Source organism: Besnoitia besnoiti, chromosome II (assembly GCF_002563875.1).
Source record: "Besnoitia besnoiti strain Bb-Ger1 chromosome II, whole genome shotgun sequence".
NCBI classification, from domain to species: Eukaryota; Apicomplexa; class Conoidasida; order Eucoccidiorida; family Sarcocystidae; genus Besnoitia; species Besnoitia besnoiti.
Genome location: NC_042357.1, coordinates 2,509,491 through 2,525,784, shown reverse-complemented (window position 1 = coordinate 2,525,784; position 16,294 = coordinate 2,509,491). Strand labels below are relative to the sequence as shown.

General features: G+C 54.8%; 3 protein-coding genes across 3 annotated transcripts in view; 2 read left to right on the top strand and 1 right to left on the bottom strand.

Moving 5' to 3' along the window:
- Positions 1–489: 489 nt before the first annotated feature.
- BESB_037090 (putative ribonuclease z) lies at positions 490–9,964 on the top strand (the record flags this gene model as incomplete). The annotated part of the gene is made up of 19 exons (XM_029362295.1): positions 490–507; positions 1,036–1,130; positions 1,301–1,501; positions 2,016–2,493; positions 3,073–3,375; positions 3,716–3,880; positions 4,250–4,312; positions 4,676–4,752; positions 5,044–5,284; positions 5,630–5,686; positions 6,079–6,364; positions 6,742–6,835; positions 7,219–7,342; positions 7,860–7,988; positions 8,016–8,078; positions 8,487–8,649; positions 9,033–9,107; positions 9,399–9,457; positions 9,674–9,964. The coding sequence occupies 19 exons, from the start codon at positions 490–492 to the stop codon at positions 9,962–9,964; spliced, it is 2,982 nt and encodes a 993-aa protein (XP_029221260.1).
- A 1,652-nt stretch (positions 9,965–11,616) lies between these two features.
- Positions 11,617–12,906, top strand: BESB_037080 (uncharacterized protein; the record flags this gene model as incomplete). Its single annotated transcript, XM_029362294.1, has 1 exon — positions 11,617–12,906. One exon carries the CDS (start codon positions 11,617–11,619, stop codon positions 12,904–12,906), a length of 1,290 nt encoding a protein of 429 aa, XP_029221259.1.
- A 1,581-nt stretch (positions 12,907–14,487) lies between these two features.
- Positions 14,488–16,294, bottom strand: part of BESB_037070 (dynein, axonemal, heavy chain 2 family protein) — a gene marked incomplete at both ends in the record, with an annotated part of 40,882 nt that continues 39,075 nt past the window's right edge. The window contains 3 exons of the mRNA XM_029362293.1: positions 14,488–14,832; positions 15,157–15,288; positions 15,933–16,280. Coding sequence (XP_029221258.1) covers positions 14,488–14,832; positions 15,157–15,288; positions 15,933–16,280 — 825 coding nt within the window. The remainder of the gene's footprint in view (positions 14,833–15,156; positions 15,289–15,932; positions 16,281–16,294) is intronic.

Below are 16,294 nucleotides of genomic sequence, written 5' to 3'. Positions count from 1 at the left end.
TAATCTGCTTGTCTCTGGGCCTTCTTCCAAACAACTTTCAAGTATTCCAGAATTTCAAGCGATTTCTCTCAGGATTTCGTTTTCATAGGCGGCCTTTTCTTTGTTGTGCATCTTCCTGCACCTTCATGTCTCCCTTTTTTCGCGTTCTGCTTACTCTCTTGCATGTGTGATACCATTCATTCAATATAACACTCGCCTGCGCCAGACAAGAAACGTGCGCTATGGTCTACTTGCAAGAAGAGGACAATCCCTAGAGCGCTTTCTAGTCTTCGAAGTCATCCGCGAGCCTTCGCAGTCGTTCCTCTCCTCTTATTCTTATATTGTGAACGGATGCATAATAAGATCTATGGACATACGGGATTTCTTGGGCATCTCCTCTGCAGTGCTTCTACTAGAGGAAGGACGTTTCCTTGTGTTTCCCAGCCGGACTATTTTTTCCTGAGCTCCGACAGGCAGCGAGCTTCTTCCTGTATTGCGTGAAGAGAAATCATGCCCAGCCACGCTCAGGTACCGCTGCAGGTCTCTGGTCTCCAGTTTGTCGCTTTTTTGCATTCCTCGACATCTGCACTTCTCTGATTCCGCATGTCCTCTGTGCTCGCCGTGTCATTCTGCTTCGTTTCTATTCTTCTCTCTGCATAGCGGCCGCGACGAACTGGCGACCCCCCGTCGGGCGAGACCGGTGTCCTTTCTCGTCCTTCGTCGGGATGTGTCAGCCCGCTCCACGTCCGCAGGGTCGCCTTGTATTGGCCTCTACACGCTTGTCTCGCTTCCCGCCTTCTGCTGTGTCCTCATCCCTCGAAGGTGCCACAGAAAGCGTCTAATACACCTTTAGATCTCTCTCTCTATATAAAGACATATATATAAAGGGCTTGGGGTATACATATACGTATGTGCGGAACTGAGCGTACGAGACGCACATCTGGCTTATCCTCACTAGCTGCCATGAGCCACACACGGCTCTGCAGCGCGTCAACGTTTGTACCCTTACCCGCATCCCCTGGAGGCTGTCTTTTCGTGTGTTTTTTCTGCTTTTAGCTGCTCGGCTCGCACCGCCTGGCGGTTGCTCCCTCGCTGCAGGTCTTCGCCGACGGCCAAAGACTGCTCTTCAACGCAGGCGAAAACGTGCAGAGGTACGTCGTCGAGACAGTGAGACGAACTCTGCCGCATGCACGGCGGCAAGCGGCTTCTGCAGCCAACGCAAGGTGGCACAACGAGAGAGAGAGGCCGCTGCGCCCGAGGCAGCCAGCTCGCACTTGTGCCCAGTTTCGTTTGCGCCGTTCTGCTTGCGCTGCTTTCTCAGATTTCACCTGGAGCACAAGCTGCACTTAGCGCGAGTTTCAGACGTCTTCTTGACTTCGCTGTCTTCCTCCACAGTCGGCGGCCTCCTGGGGCTGCTGCTCTCGATTGAAGGCGCAGGCCGCGAAGGCGACCCCCTGCGCCTCTGGGCTCCGCCGCACATTCGAGCCTTCATCGACGCTGCGGCGAAGTCTTTCGCAGGCCTGTAAGTGGCGAACGCCTGCCTTTCTTCTCCCCTGCAGCTGCGCGCAGAAGTCCGCAACGTGCACGCGGGATGCAGCAGATAGGCTTCCCGAAGCCGCAGACACGCGCGGGGGCAGGCGCGCGCGACGCGGAACTCGCAGCCGCTACCCAGGCGCTCGCCTGTCTCAGAAGGGCGTTCGGAGGGGCTGTGAGCGCGACGACAGGAGACACTCATCGATCCGCGAGGGCGTTGGCCTCCGTGGCGGCGTTGGGAGGTCACGCATGCGGCCACGGCGTTGCTGTGGAAGGCTGCCGTGTGCGTCAGTACGGCTTTTTCCCTCTGCTGTGTGAATCCTCTTCGGCGCGAGGTTCGCCGCGAGGTCGCTCATGCGTTGTCCCTTCGCCTGTCGCTTGGCTCGTCTCCAGGCGCGCGCCTCCCTGTGCTCGCGCTCCGCCCTTCCCCACGCTGCCTTCCTGGCTCTCTACGTACTCGTTTTGGTGTGACTTTTTTCTCCTTCGTGGGGTTTCCGGCGCAGGCGATATCTGGATCTAGAGTTCCGCACGCCGCCGTTTCCTGAGCCTCGAGCGGGGAGGTCGTCGCTGCCTGCTGCCTCCTCCTCCGCGGGGTCCTCGGCCTCTGAGTGCGTCGCCGAAACGCTCTCGTCGGGGGTCAGCGTTGAGGCGTTTCTGCTGCCGCACTCGCGCTCGCACAGGGTGCGCGACAGCCAGCGGATTCAGCAGACGCTGCGGCGCCTCTTTTCGGGGCAAAAGCCGCACTGGGAGACGGACAGCGAAGACGAAGCGCACCGTGAAAACGGAGAAGACAGCGGCCTCGAAAACCTCCATGACGGCAGTGAAGGCGAGGGTGGTTTCAATCCGCTTCTGGAGGAGGTGCCAGGTGATTCAGAGATGAAGTCGTTGGAGGCCAATGGAGAGCTGCCCGCGAACGACGCGGAGGCCAGCCGTGCAGACGCGCGCGACGGCACCGGCGAGTCTGAGCGAAAGAAAAAGCGAGTGAGTCTTAGAGAGTGAAGACTCTGGGGATATCTGGCGGCTTGTGTTCTGATGCGCCAATCGGACAGGACGAAGCTCGACCGCTTGGTCTGTTGTCTGAAACGGGAGGCACGTCTAGTCATGCCTCGTGGCGTATACCTATACATATATATAAGGGGTTTAGGGCATGTATATATATATATATATATATATATATATATATATATATATATATATATATATATATATGCTCCCCCAGCGGGCGGCGATACTGGCTGGTATCATCGGTATTGTGTGCAGTTGTGTAGGTGCAGTATGCTAAGGTTAGAGTCGCTTTCGCGAGAATGTTATACCTCGCACGCTCGCATTGCTACGCGCTGTCAGAGAGCCGTGGTGAGGGCACCACCGGCGAAGACACGCGACTTTCCAGTTGGCAGGTGCAAGCCGCAACCTCGCAGCGTGCAGTCCCTTCCCATCCCTTTCGATACGTGGCTTTTTCGTTGACGCACTCCTGCCTCGTCAGTTTCGCGTGCGTGCTACTCGGTTTGTGCTTCGCCTCCACTGAACCCTGTTTTTTCGACTTGGCTATTGCCTGCTCAGATCTCGCCTCGCGCCACTGAGCGCTCTCCATTGCCCACAGACGCAATTGGAGCGCCGCCTTGCTCTCTCGAGTTCCCCTCCTCTGCTTGTTCTACTGTTTCCTCTTCTTCTTTGCCGCCTGCTTCGCCGTTCCGTTCTTGCGGAGAGGCGCATCATCCCGTCGAGAAGCAATCCGCGAAAGAACTGACCTTCTTCAAGTGGCATGGGGAATCCCCAGACGAACCCTGCGACTGTGTCGCGTACGTCCTCAAGTGGCCGCTTCTCCCTGGGAAATTCTTTCCAGAAAAAGCTAAGGCCTTAAAGGTACTGCGAGGATGCATCGCCGCAACGTTGCCCTATATGTCTTCATATACAAATTCGGTTATATATATTGTGATATATATATATATATATATATATATATGGGTATATATGTGTACATGCGACGGTAGGCGCGGATGCCGATCCACGCTTCTCGCGTGTCCCCTTGCGCGTCTCTTCTTCTTCTTCGCGTCGCGTCTGCCTCGCGCGTCACTGTTCTCTCTAGCGAGACTTTCCATCGTTCGCTCCTTTCGCTCGCCGCGCCGTCGTGCGTCCAAGTCTCGTTCGCACTGGCATCCATGAGGTTCCCTTACGCGCGCTTGGCTCCGCACTGCGGCTTCAGGTTCCGGTGGGGCCACTGTTTGGTCGGCTTAAAAACGGAGAATCGGTTGAAATTCCAGGCGAGGCCGGCCGCGTGGTGACTCCGGCGGAAGTCTGCGGTCCAGGGCAACCTGGACAGACTGCAGTTGTCCTGCAGTGCGTCGAGCCGCAGCAGGCCACTTTCGCGGTAAGTTCCGCGCGTTTCACAGCAATGCACAGTGCCTTCAAACTGCCCTCTTGCAGCGGGCAGTATCGTGCTGCACTCGTGCATGCCTCGACATTCATATATATATATATATATATATATATGTACACGTATATTCGTGTATGAGAATGCCTGCTCCTGTTCTGCGCTTCTCCCAAGAGCAGAGTTAGAGTCTATCTATCTATCTATATCCATATATATACATACATATGTATAGGGAGACAGAGGGAATGTCGAAGACTCTGGCTTTGATCTCATGCGGGTATCGTCGTGGCATTCACGCTGTAGATGCGTTCTGACACTGCGACGTCAGTTGTCCGGCCTTTGCTTCTTCTTTTTTGCATTTCGCAGCTGAATCACCTGAACGTTGACCTGAGTTGTCTGACTTTCGTTTTCCACATGACGGCGCCCTCGGTATGCTAATTCGCCTGCGAAAATTTTGGGCGGTGTCCGACCCTCAAATTCCCGTCGCGTCAATAGTTGTGCACTTTGTCAGAAATCTAAGGTGTCGCTCATCACACAAACACTCGAGTGTAACCGAATTTAGTATATATATATATATGTAGGACGCGCGTTAACCTTCCACGCCACGAGGTGGGGAGGCGCTGTCTCTGTGTCAATAAATACAAGGCATGTAAAAAGTGCATATTTACAGGATCTACCACGCGATCGTTTCCTGAGTACAGACGGCGTTTACATGCGCGTGTGCATATGCAAGTAGCTCTGAGTTGGCTGCTGTCCGGAATTCAGCCTCTTTGTGTGTCTTGTTTTTCTCAGATTCTGCGCTCGCCGGAATACAAGCGTCTGGTGCAGGGCCTCTCGGGGCAATGCACGCGGCACGTTCTCTGCAACCAGTGAGCGCGACGCCCGCTGCCTTCTGTCGCGTTGCGACTGTATTGCTCAACTGCGTGTGTCTCGTGGATTTCTCGCAAAAGAGGCGAATGCCAAGAGTATCTGCGCATAGGCGATGCAACTGCAGCTCCCGTAGTCTTAGGAAGACGAGAAGCTGCGATAGAGCAGGACCAGAAGGACGCGCAAGTCACCGCGAGGTTCTTTTGTCCAGCGATGTGGCTTGGAGACGTTCAGTTTGTCATCTTTATCGTGTTGTCTGGGTCACGTTTTGGCTGCTCTATTCCGACCCTTAGATGCGACTCGGGCGTCGCTGCATCGCCGTTTGTGCATGCCACAAAGCTTCGGCAGTTCCTCCAAGACATCATGCCCCCGATTTTCCCCTTTTCGTCCTCGCCTGTCGCGCTTCCGCCCCTTACGTATGCGTCGGACTCTGAGGCTTCGTCCCTAACGCTGAGTCGCCTCTGGGAGCTCGAAGACTCTGCGGTCGTCCAGCCTAACGGCTTAGTGAAATTCGATCTCTCGGCCTTCGAGAAGGTAAGTTCCTGCAATTTTGCGCTGAGCGTCTAATGCTCTTTTTTCCTTCCTACGCATGCGCCATATAGCATGAATTAAGAGATATATCCCCTCGGATATTGGCATGTCTTTCAGTGCCTTCTGGAGTGGGAAACCGATTTCTCTTGACGGGTGCGCCCAGGAGCTTCTCGCGGTGTGATCTCAGGGTATCAACTCGTGCGGCGAAGGTGCTTTGCGCGTCTCGCGGCCTTCTCAGCAGTCGCTTAGAACTGGCTATAAGTGTTCAAGCTCCATTGAGCTATGCCTCAGTTGCCTTTCTGTCGTTCGCACTCGCTCTCCCGTGTGTGCGCTTTGAGTGGCATTCAGCGAGAGATCGACGCCTCGGCGGAACTTACGGCCTTCAGGCCGCGGTTTTCCGACGCGGTAGGCACTCGGCATTCCCACTCGTTGTGATTTGTGTAGAGTCGTGTGCAGACTTGCGTGCCCACATGTAAACCCTGAGTTGTCTGCCTAGGATGACCTCCGTGACGATCCACATCGCCTTCATGTGATTGGCGTGCTCTTTGCCGTTTCCTTAGCGTGCTAGCGCGTGCAAATCTGCATGCGTGTGCGCCGACTCAATCGAATGGGCCGGCGTTTAAAGGTGCCACGACCCCTGTGGAAGATTGTTTAATCGGCGCATCAGTTCGGGTGTAGGGTAGAAAGCATTGCTACACCAAAGAAAAGTCTATATGATTGCATGTGGCGGTGAAAGTCTTCGCCGCCCCCTGTGGATCCCCGACCCGTTCTTGTTTGTTTTTCTGGATTTCGCGCAGAGATTGGAACGCGTCAGGGCTCTAGCCCAGACGCGCACGCGCTGTCGCAGCATCCTGGCGCGTCGCAGGGAGGCTCCAGGCCTGTCTTCAATCGCGTCGTCTTCCGAGTCGTGCTCACCGGCTTCCTCTGATGAGCGTGTCTCGCTCGCCATCCCACCGGCCTCTCCTGCCTCGCTTTTGTCTCGCGCCTCCCTTCCTGCGGTGATTCTTCTGGGCACGGGCGCCGCTGCGCCCTCGCAGTATCGAAACGTGTCGGGGCTTCTCTTGGCAATCCGCTCGGATCTCTGTAAGTCCCTGATAAGCACTTCTTGGTCGTTCTCAAAAGAGAGCGGTCGCAGGCTCTTCGGCGCCGGAGGCGCGCCGGACGCTGTACGGGAAAGCAGGAACGGGGTCGACAAGTACCGCATCTGCGCACATGCCTCACTAGCGTCCTTGCCTTTTGGGTTTCAGAGTTAGGATAAAGGGCTTATGTGAACACCCGACTCGCAAAACAAAAGTGGGGAGAGGATGCAGATGCCACTGGCTGCAACTGGAATTGCTTCCAGAGACTGTCGCCCTTCGCACTGCCTGATTTTCGGCTGTGAGCTTGGAGAAGCACCGGCGTCCGAATTCCTCGAATTACACCCCGTCTGTGCTGCGAGTGGCGCTTGTATCTGGCCGCAGCGTTTGTGCTCGACTTCGGCGAAGGCTCGCTCGCGCAGCTCTTCAGCATGTCTCAGTCGTGGACGGAGTTCCATGAGCTGCTTCGTTCGATTCGGTAAGACCGAATTTCCTTTCCTGCCAGTTAACGGGCACATGCTAACGAGACGTCTGCGCGTCGCAAGGCGCACGTAGCCGCAGAGGGTTCGCCGCCGCGATGAAGCTTGGCTGCTGCAAACATGTCGCTCTGTGCGTGCGCTCTTCGCCACTGAAACTCACCCTCCAACGTGTCAGTATAACCGAATTAAATATATATATTATATTTGTAAATCCGTGTCGATCCGTAGCGTGTAAATATCTGCGTATATAGCAGTATTTATTAGTTAATATAGGGCGGAATATTTCACGGCGCCATGGGAGGCGCCCCGGCTGCTTCATGTTGTCACTATTTCGATGCACAGCACCGCTGACTGCTTCTCATTCCCGAGTCTCTGCCTTCAGGTTGATCTTCATTTCGCACTGCCACGCAGACCACCACCTCGGCGTCTGCAGCTTGCTCGAAGTCCGCGCGGCAATTTGCCCCTGCGAAGCGCCCCCCGTGGTGATTGCGCCAGCCCGCCTGCAGGTGAGAGACGCGCCGTTGATCCTCGGCTAACCTCATTCCAGTTCGCGGAGGAACTCAGACCGCGCATGCGGCGCGCTGTCATTCCGCTCTGACGTCGCCTGCTGGCGGCGCAGCAGCGAAACGCGTGGCTACTTGAGGGCGCGCGAACAAACGGCGGCTTGGACGGCCTCGGGAAACAAAGCCACCGCCCCCCCCCCCCTTCAGAACGCGACGACCTGCTAAGAGGCAGTTTGACCCGAAGCCAGGACGACAGATCGACCGCGAAACACAAGACATGCTGGGAGCTAGATCCAGAGATATATAGAGTGGAAACGCGCCCCTTGGAGACAACAGACGAAGGAACCCTCAGAGAGCTATGGAAGCCGCCACTCCCCGCGAGCTAGGTAGCCAGACAGAGCTGCGACCCGTGGCGCAGTCGGTGACAGATATGGGTGGAGGCGGATATTTGTGCGTCGGCCTTGTCGCAGCGCGGCTTCACTGCGGCCGAATTGGGAGCGTATGTTGCTTTGTCTTGCAGCCTTGGCTGTGCTTCTTCGATCGACACGTCACCCGTATTCCGCACACGTTCCGGAGTTCAGACACCATCGCCGTTGACGCGTCTGCTGAGCGCCAGCAACACGGTGATAAGGCGGAGGCAGGAGACTGCGTGGACATGCCTCAAGCTCGCACGAAGTCGTTCTCCGCTGCACAGTTCCTGGGCGCTGACGCAAGCGACGTCACGCTACGCGCAACTCCGGTACCTAAACCCCTTCCCGAGCGTCTCATCTTAATCCCTAAAGTCTGTGTCGGGTTGACGCGTCACAGAGCCGCGCCCACATGCACAAACCAGGTTTCTGCATCCGTCGTAGAGGGCTAATGTGATTGTCATCGGCTGCGTGAATGGTCTGCTGCGATCGTACGCAGTCCCATGTGTGGAGGGAGAGACTGGACTGAGATGCAACCGTGGATGCTAAACCGTAGCTTTGGATATGGCCTGCTCACGAGGAGGAGGCCGGAGCGCGGATCCTTGGGGAAGCACGTTGCCGCGGCGAAGGAGGTCTCAGACACCCAGCTGCGTGGATTTACATTTCTGCTGCATGTGTGACGGTGTCTGCGAAAGACTGGAGTTCCAGCCGGCGTTGCTTTGTGCGGGCGTGGGACACAGGTCGAGCACATTCCGCAGGCGTATGGTGTGCGCGTCGACTTCAAAGCCCTTGGCGCTGACCAGGCTTCTGTGGGAGACTTCAGCGTCGTTTATTCGGGCGATACACGCCCATGTCAACGGCTGTTCGACCTCGCGAGGAATGCTACAGTCCTCATTCATGAAGGTACCCTTGGTTTTACCGACGGAACTCGACATTCCGCTTTGGACGCATCTGGCACACGCGGTCATGCCGCGCTTCCGGCTGGGATTTCGTGCATTCACACAGGTGGGACGTCTTATCCCTTGTCTGCATCCTGTGGTGCCGCACCTGTTGATGCGTGACCCTTTCGTGTCGGCGTATGCGCGGGCGGACGAATATATATCTCGGGGTGTTACGAGTGCATTGCCCCCCGTGCACACACTTCTTACACATCCGTTACTCGCCATGCTAGCAGAATCGCTGCAAACCCGCATATGCGTCCATAGTCTCTCAGCGGCGGCACGTACCAGTGTGTATGCATGTGGAAATCGTGTGCGCGATTTACATGTTTTTCCGATTGACCGCAGCGACGTTTGAGGACACGTTGATTCAGGAGGCGATTGAGAAGCGTCATTCCAGTTTAAGTGAAGTCGTTCGCGGCGGTAAGGCGCGCGCTCCCCTACTCTGCCCAGTCAGCTGTGTCCCTAATCGAAGAGACAGCCGCCTCTCCTGGTTCAGCCGGTGATTTCATAATTGTGTTCAGCGTATCGACTGTGGGCTGCTGCAATCAGTTTTCGCCGCCAAGTAAGTTTAATGCCCGCGCGCGCAGAGGACCCGATGTGCCGTTCGTTCCGCGGTCCTTTTCGCTTCCCTCCGATGTCGATTCCGAGGGCTCTGGACATGCTCAGATGGTGGGTTTCTGCGTGTGGGTTTGTTGTTGAAATGGCTCTCAGCTCTCGACTGCCGATGTGCCAACCTGGTCCTGACGCACTTCAGTCAGCGCTACCCGAAGGTAAGAAGGCCGGCAGGGTGTTTTTTGGATAATAGTCCTTTTGCGAAAGGCAGGTGCTGCCTGTATTCGCAGTTTCGCGACACGGACGACAGGTGTTTTAAGAAGGTGTAGCAAGTGTACAGCTACCGCCAGCAGGGTGGTGTAGGAAAGTTGTGGCGTGTGGACAACATGTTCAGCAGAATGGCGCCCGTGTTGCTTTTTCCTGCGTGCATGCAGATCCCGGTGTTGACTGTCGAAGACGGCACAGAAGCCTTTGTAATGGGCGAGGAAAGCCCCGGCGCGACCGCAGCAATGCCGCACAGCACTGAGGCTGAAGCGGGAGCTCCGGGTGCAGGCAAAGCCCCTCTCACTGTCTTCTCACAACAAAAATGCGAGGACGGCAAGAATCCGATGCATATTCTCTTCGCGTTTGATTGCATGCGACTGCCGTTGAATGACCTTGAAGAGCTTTCACAGTGCCTCAAGCTCTTGCCTCCTGTCATCAACGAGCTCTTTGTGACAGAGTAAACAAACGTCAACCTTTTGTGATCGGTTATATTGCCGTGTTGATGGTAAGTCGCGTCCGCGTCAGTCTGCGCATGCCTCATCCTGTCTGCATCTGCAGTGCAGACACGAAAATGCTAGTAAATTCAGCCTGGGATCTCATGGTACCCTACCACTCTTACGCGAATAACAGCTCCAAATAGTTTAGTCTATACATACATACATGTACATATAATTATACATGTATCCGCATATCATGGTACAGCTTTCCTGAGAGACAGACACAAGCTCCTCTGTGTGCTTCCAATGGTGGACAGAGGCAACAGAATTTATGTGCGTGATTCAACTGTCTCCTCTTATGCAATGTTGAAAGTTTGAGTTTCCTATGTGAACATAATGTAGAAGCCACCCTTGGTGAGGGTCATTCGTTACGACGCATGATCCGTCCAGTGTTGATTCACTTGAGAAAGCGCATGTTATGGTAGCAGCCAGCCCGGCGCTCGCGTCTGCCATAATATATGGGCACCTGCGGTTTACGTGTTCGCCTCCTGCAAGCGGCTGGGAACTGCCGAAATGGGAGGCCAATGAAAGCACTTTTACAACAACACTCTTAGGCTTTCAAGTTGGGAACTCTGCAGGAGCTAGTTCACAGAAAAAGCGTATGCAGTTTCCGGTCAGACGCTGGGTAGGCAAGTTTGCGGAATAAATATTCCGGCTGCTGCCCATGTGAAGTGTTCAGATTCGGCGAGTATGTGGTGCCCTCGCCGCTTGTCTGGAGGCTGATTCCCGTTACCGGTGGCAGACCAACCGCCGGTGTCGTATAAAAACGCAGGTCGTAACGGATGAGCACCCCAAAACGGCATGTTGATGCGGTTGACTGCTCCGCCTCGTGAAGTCACGCGTAGTCTCCGAGTCATCGAGACTGCTGGCTTCGGCGGAGCAGGGGGAAAGGGCAAACCAGCTGTTGAAAACGGATTCGACGTCGGCTAGTAGGAGACGCAAGTACGCAAAGGCTGACCATTCTCGGATTGTTCGAAACTTTTTAAAATCGCCGTATCTTGCAAATATAGCTGGCGGATAGAAATTTTCCGTTATTCACTACATCGATCTGGAAGGTGTACGCGCGTATCACGGTTTTGGGGGATCACTGACACGGTACCATGAACTGCGTCTACAATACGAAGCATGGGGCAAGTTTCCCTTCTCTTTAATATTTGTCAACTGCCGTTTTCGTGTCGGAATACGGTGGAATTGACCTAGTGGGAGCTTAGGCTGTTCGCTGTTATTGGAGCTCCGTTTTCTATGGATACTGACACTTTAGACCTAGAGCAGGCGTTTTTTCTTTAGTCTCCCAGAGGGCCAGCGCTGTCAATCTTGTTGTCGTGAACCAGACTATACGTTCAGTTTTTTATTGGTTAATCTACATTTCGTGAGGGGGAAGCGCTCCAACAGGGGCTGCTGTATTGTTGAGCAGCAGCCAGTTTATCTGGCCGCATATGCGGGCAGCTCGACGGATACGTGCATGTGCTTGTGAGTTGGCTCTTTGATGGAGCGGCCGTGTGCGCGAGAGAGACTATGTTGTGTTCCAGCGAAGAAAGGAAACCTTCTGAACAATCGCCGTATTTACGCTCGGCAATTCAGCTCCGTTGTCTTTTGTGGGACCCTTACTGAGAAAAATGCTAGGTAGCCAACCCAGCGCTCCTCCCTCATCGTCGGAGAAGAGCTGCAAGCGCACAGGACCGGAACTCAATGCGCGTCTGTCGAAAACGCGACTTTGCCGTTTTGTTACATCAGGCCGCATGTGCCCGTTTGGGTCTTCGTGCACGTATGCTCACTCCGATGCTGAGCTGGTGCCCTCGCCAAATCTAGCGAAAACGAAAGTGTGCTGGAGCAACATGTACGGAAGGTGTGCGAGAGGTTCAGAGTGCCCATATGCCCACAACGAAGAGGAGCTTCGTCGCTTACCGCGGCTGGCCATTCCATTGAAGTCTGGCGCGCCGTTACCTCCCAGTTCACCGTACGTCGTTTACTACTCAGAGGACAATCCCACAGTCCGTCCAGCGCTTCTTCACGAACAGCGCACTGCACGTGGACCGGCGCCTGCAGCCCGCTCTCCAGAAATTATGTGGCCGAAAGGCTCCGCTGGCGCCAACGTGGAATATGTCTCTTGGACTTCTGACGACGACACGATCAGCGGTTCAGCATCGACACGCTCTTCACATCAAAGGCAAAATTCAGCCGGCAGCCGCCAGGACAACTCAGAGATTGATTCAGCTACACAGTCGACTGGGCATGGCTTCGGCGGCGCAGCGTTGTGTTCATCTGTATCTTCCGCGCCTCTCGGATGTAGCGCGGTGGGCGACGTGCCAGAGGCCTCTCAGGCAGGAGGTCTGGATGAGGCAGCAGGGCAGCAGACGCACCCCTGGGGTGCCTTCTCCGCACCTTACATCCCTGCCGGCCGGCTTCCCTTGTCACACGAGGGTCAGCGTCCGGTGCAGTCCAAACAGATGCCTCTTCTGTCCCATACACGCGAATATGGCGTGGCGACGTCGGGTTCCGGTCTTCAACATAGTCCTCAAGCTGACGGTTTGCTGGACGACCAGCGAGCTGTACATTATTCCATTCATGACTGGTTGTTAGACGAAAGTGGGATTCACCCTGACGGAACAAGACTTGTGTCGTGCGCACCGTCAGCAGGGGGACACGGGATGGCTCTGCGAGAGCCGCTGGATGCCTATCCTTTCGTACCGACAGTCCAACGTGAGAAAGGCGCGAGTTTGCTGGGACGACAGCCCTGGCCGCTGAAGACACCTGGGTCAGCCGATCAGAAAGCGGCAGTGACGGCAGATTTCGAATCAACTCGGCAAGTGAGCAATCCGATCGTTCGGTGGACCGACTCCTTACCCGATCTACGCGGAGACTGGCTAGACCGTATCAAACTCCATGACTGCGTGTCGATCCGGTAGATGCATACTGAAGTCGAGAATCAGGGGGCAACACAATGAAGCGAAACTCACCGCTGTCGAATCCGAAGAGTGATAGACAAGTGGCAAATCATGTACAGCGGGTATGTCTTCACACGTGACACATGGAGTATTGTTTTCGGAGTGCGTGGGCAATGGGCGAAGAACGGTTTTCGCCACCTAAACCTCACATGGCTCTGAACACCGCGAAAGTGTGCGCGGGTTGGTTGCTTGTATTAGTCGTCAATGTTTGGTTCTGGAAACGCACGCCCGGCTAAACTGAGTAAGAACATGCTTTGCCGGCACGCTGTAGTGAGCCGGGCTGCAACACTGTTTGAATATTTTTTGCTTTTTTTCACGGCGCAGCAATCCTCGCTGGTGCCTACACTTGACACCGTGTTTCACTTGACTGCTGTCTTGTTTTACTCTGCACCCGATGCTGCTCCAGCGCCTCATTCGCTACACGTCGACCTGGGTTTTGTTTGTTGGGCCTGCACTATGCATGTGCATGCGCTGTCCACACGTGCTGGTCATTATGCATTATATTTATGCATTTGCTGGGGGCGTCAGTAATCGGACCGCAAATGATGTGGGGAGGTGCCAAGGGAACTGGAAGAGTTCTCCGGCCGTCGACGTTAGCTTCACTCGAGGCTGTGGTCGTCTGAAACTTCTGGTGCGCAGGCAGGCACAACCTCTGAAGCATTTGAACGGCGGCACTTCAGGCTACGCGCAGGCCTGGACGCGTTTCTGTATTTTGTCTTTTTTCACGTTTTGTTCGGTCAGTCCCTTTGCATTGTTTTACGATCGCTAGCTTTTTTTGCAAATGTTTTTTCCTTTTTCCACTCTTTTTAAAAATTGCTAAGTTCTGTTTCTGTGAAGGAGACAGCGGTCTCAGGTCACTGAACTGGACTGTCTGCCACCTATCTCTCTTGCAAAGAACAAGATGGTCATACAGCGCATACATGCGTGTATCTACGCGGAGTATTATGAGGCGTCCTGTGCATACATTTTTACAGACTGAATTTACCATGCATCGCACTCCCGAGCATCCCAAGTGTTGATGCTTTGTAGCCTTCAACTCACCTGCCAGTTAATCGATATAGGCCGCACTTAGTCTTGCGCCATAGTCACTGAATGGTGTGGTCAGTGTAATAGCACCACGTTCCACAAGACTAGAGGTCTGGCACAATGAAAAAAATCTACTAGCGTCTATGCATATCTGCTTGAATCATCGAGTCTGCTGTAAGCGTTCGCTATGACGGACGTGTGACCCGTCACCTTCAAGCGCGATCGCGCGGTATGGTCGACGGTGCTTGACGCTTATGGCACACAGGAAAAACTTAAACGGCGGTTGGGCATTGCCGCGCCACCAACGCATAAGGGGGATGTTTTATCTGGGCTGGGGCATGTAAATGCAAAACCAATTGTAAAAGCCAATTTTGTCATGTGGACAAGAGAACCGAAAGGCGGAAACAGAAACATCCTGAAACCTTTCCGTTAGAGTATTGACAGGCGGCGTATCATACAGGGTGGCCTGAGTCATGCATCAGAGCCGCACCACAAGTGCTGCCCAGTGTGGGTGCGCTAGTCGCCTTTTGATAACAGCAGCGCTGTGCCCCGCTTCACCCAGAATGAAGCGTCATAGCCACCTGATTTCAACTCAACTGACGTGACAAATGACGGCCTCTCTCGGGTGCCAGATCGAATTGGATATGCATAGAGGGGACAGGAGTAAATAGTTTCCGTTGGGACACGCTTTCTCGCCACTGGCTTGAAGTGAATAATTGGCATGTCCGCAATTAGCTTCATCGGCTCTGAGTCTCTCAGGCAGTGGTTCTCCACATTCCAAGCTGCACCTTCCAAATAAAGTTTCTTGATGTATGCCCCCTCCTTGGGTGCCTGAGCGATCTGCGTCTCGTCGCTCGTTGTCTGGCGGCGACGTCAGGAAACGCAAACAGACCACACAAGAAAAGGCGAGCATAGAACGCCACACGCCTGGCACGCAACTGCGCGCAAAAACAATTAGAGTGATGAACGGTAGAATATCAAAGCGCACACGGGGCGCGGGACAGGGACGGTGCCTGAAACCACAGCTGCCTGAGCAAGCGTAATAACTCAACAGAAACATGGTCTAACAAGAGGCACGCGCCTCCTGAAACCTTGATATCAACGCGCACAGGCTGCCATGCAGCTCTCCTAACTAGAGCTCAGCAAATTCTTCTCCCCACCCAAGAGCGATCGACTCCGGCTTACCTGAACAAGGAAGTCGAAGTTGAGGACGTCGACCGATAGCGTGTTCCGGCGACCAAACTGCTGAAGGAGGGCGGTCAGGAATCCGCTTGGATACGTGAAGCCTCCCAACCAGAACACTTTTGGTGGCCTATCCTGATCAAGTAGGGAAACGCACACGATGGCAATATCACGGCTCATTCCACCAAGCCGACACGAGGAACGAGGCGCCAACAGATGAACGGAATCACCGTCCCCCCCATGGACGAAATAGAGCGGACCGGTCTCCCTCTTGTTCCACTGCCATTCCGTAGACACTTCTTCACAAAGTACAAAAACTCGCGCCTCTAGTTGCGCCTCACTGTTTACAGCAGCTGACGGACGCCGCACATCCGTCGGCACGCGTGCTTGCTTGAGCAGGGCACATATTGCGCGACCATCTCTAAAAGAAGCGTGTACGGGCTGCGGCAGGGAATAATTTATAGCGCATGTCCAATACACACTGTATGCGCACCCACTCACACAAATGCAACGGGCTGAGTAGAGGGCATCACGTCTGATCCGTCGCTGTACGCTGTTGCGACGAGACGTGCATGCTTGAAGTGCGGCCGTGGAAGTCGACTCATAGGGGAACAGAAATCACTGCACTCTGCAGTGAAGGGCATCGCCGACGCTTGGCGCGACATGACGCCAGTGAGGGCTAAGGGCACCGGGAAGGTACTCAGTGCCTAGTGACGATGAAGAATCTGGCACATCAGCGTTTTCGCCGTTGTGCTGCGGCGGCGCGCGTGTCGCCGTACCAGGCCCCAAGCGCTCAGGAAATCGATTCTCTCTCGCAAGTTGAGAACCCAGCTGGAGAGAGGCTTGACGGATGGATAGGCGAATTTCCAAGCTTCAGGGACCGCGCCCTTCTCGAGAGCCTGCATAACGAGTTCGACTTCGTCGGACATTACCGCGAGACCAAGCAGGCCTTTCTGCAGTGCCTCCAGCGACTCGCGAACGAAACGGAGGAGCTTGTTGTACCGCTGAATTTCTTGCAGCAGCACAACGCGGAGAGGTGTGACGTCGCCTTCGCTACGCGCAACAATCAGTGGGTAGTCGATGTCTGCTGGCCAGGTCTGCTCCACGGCTTCGCAAACTTTGTAGACCTGCGGGAACCACA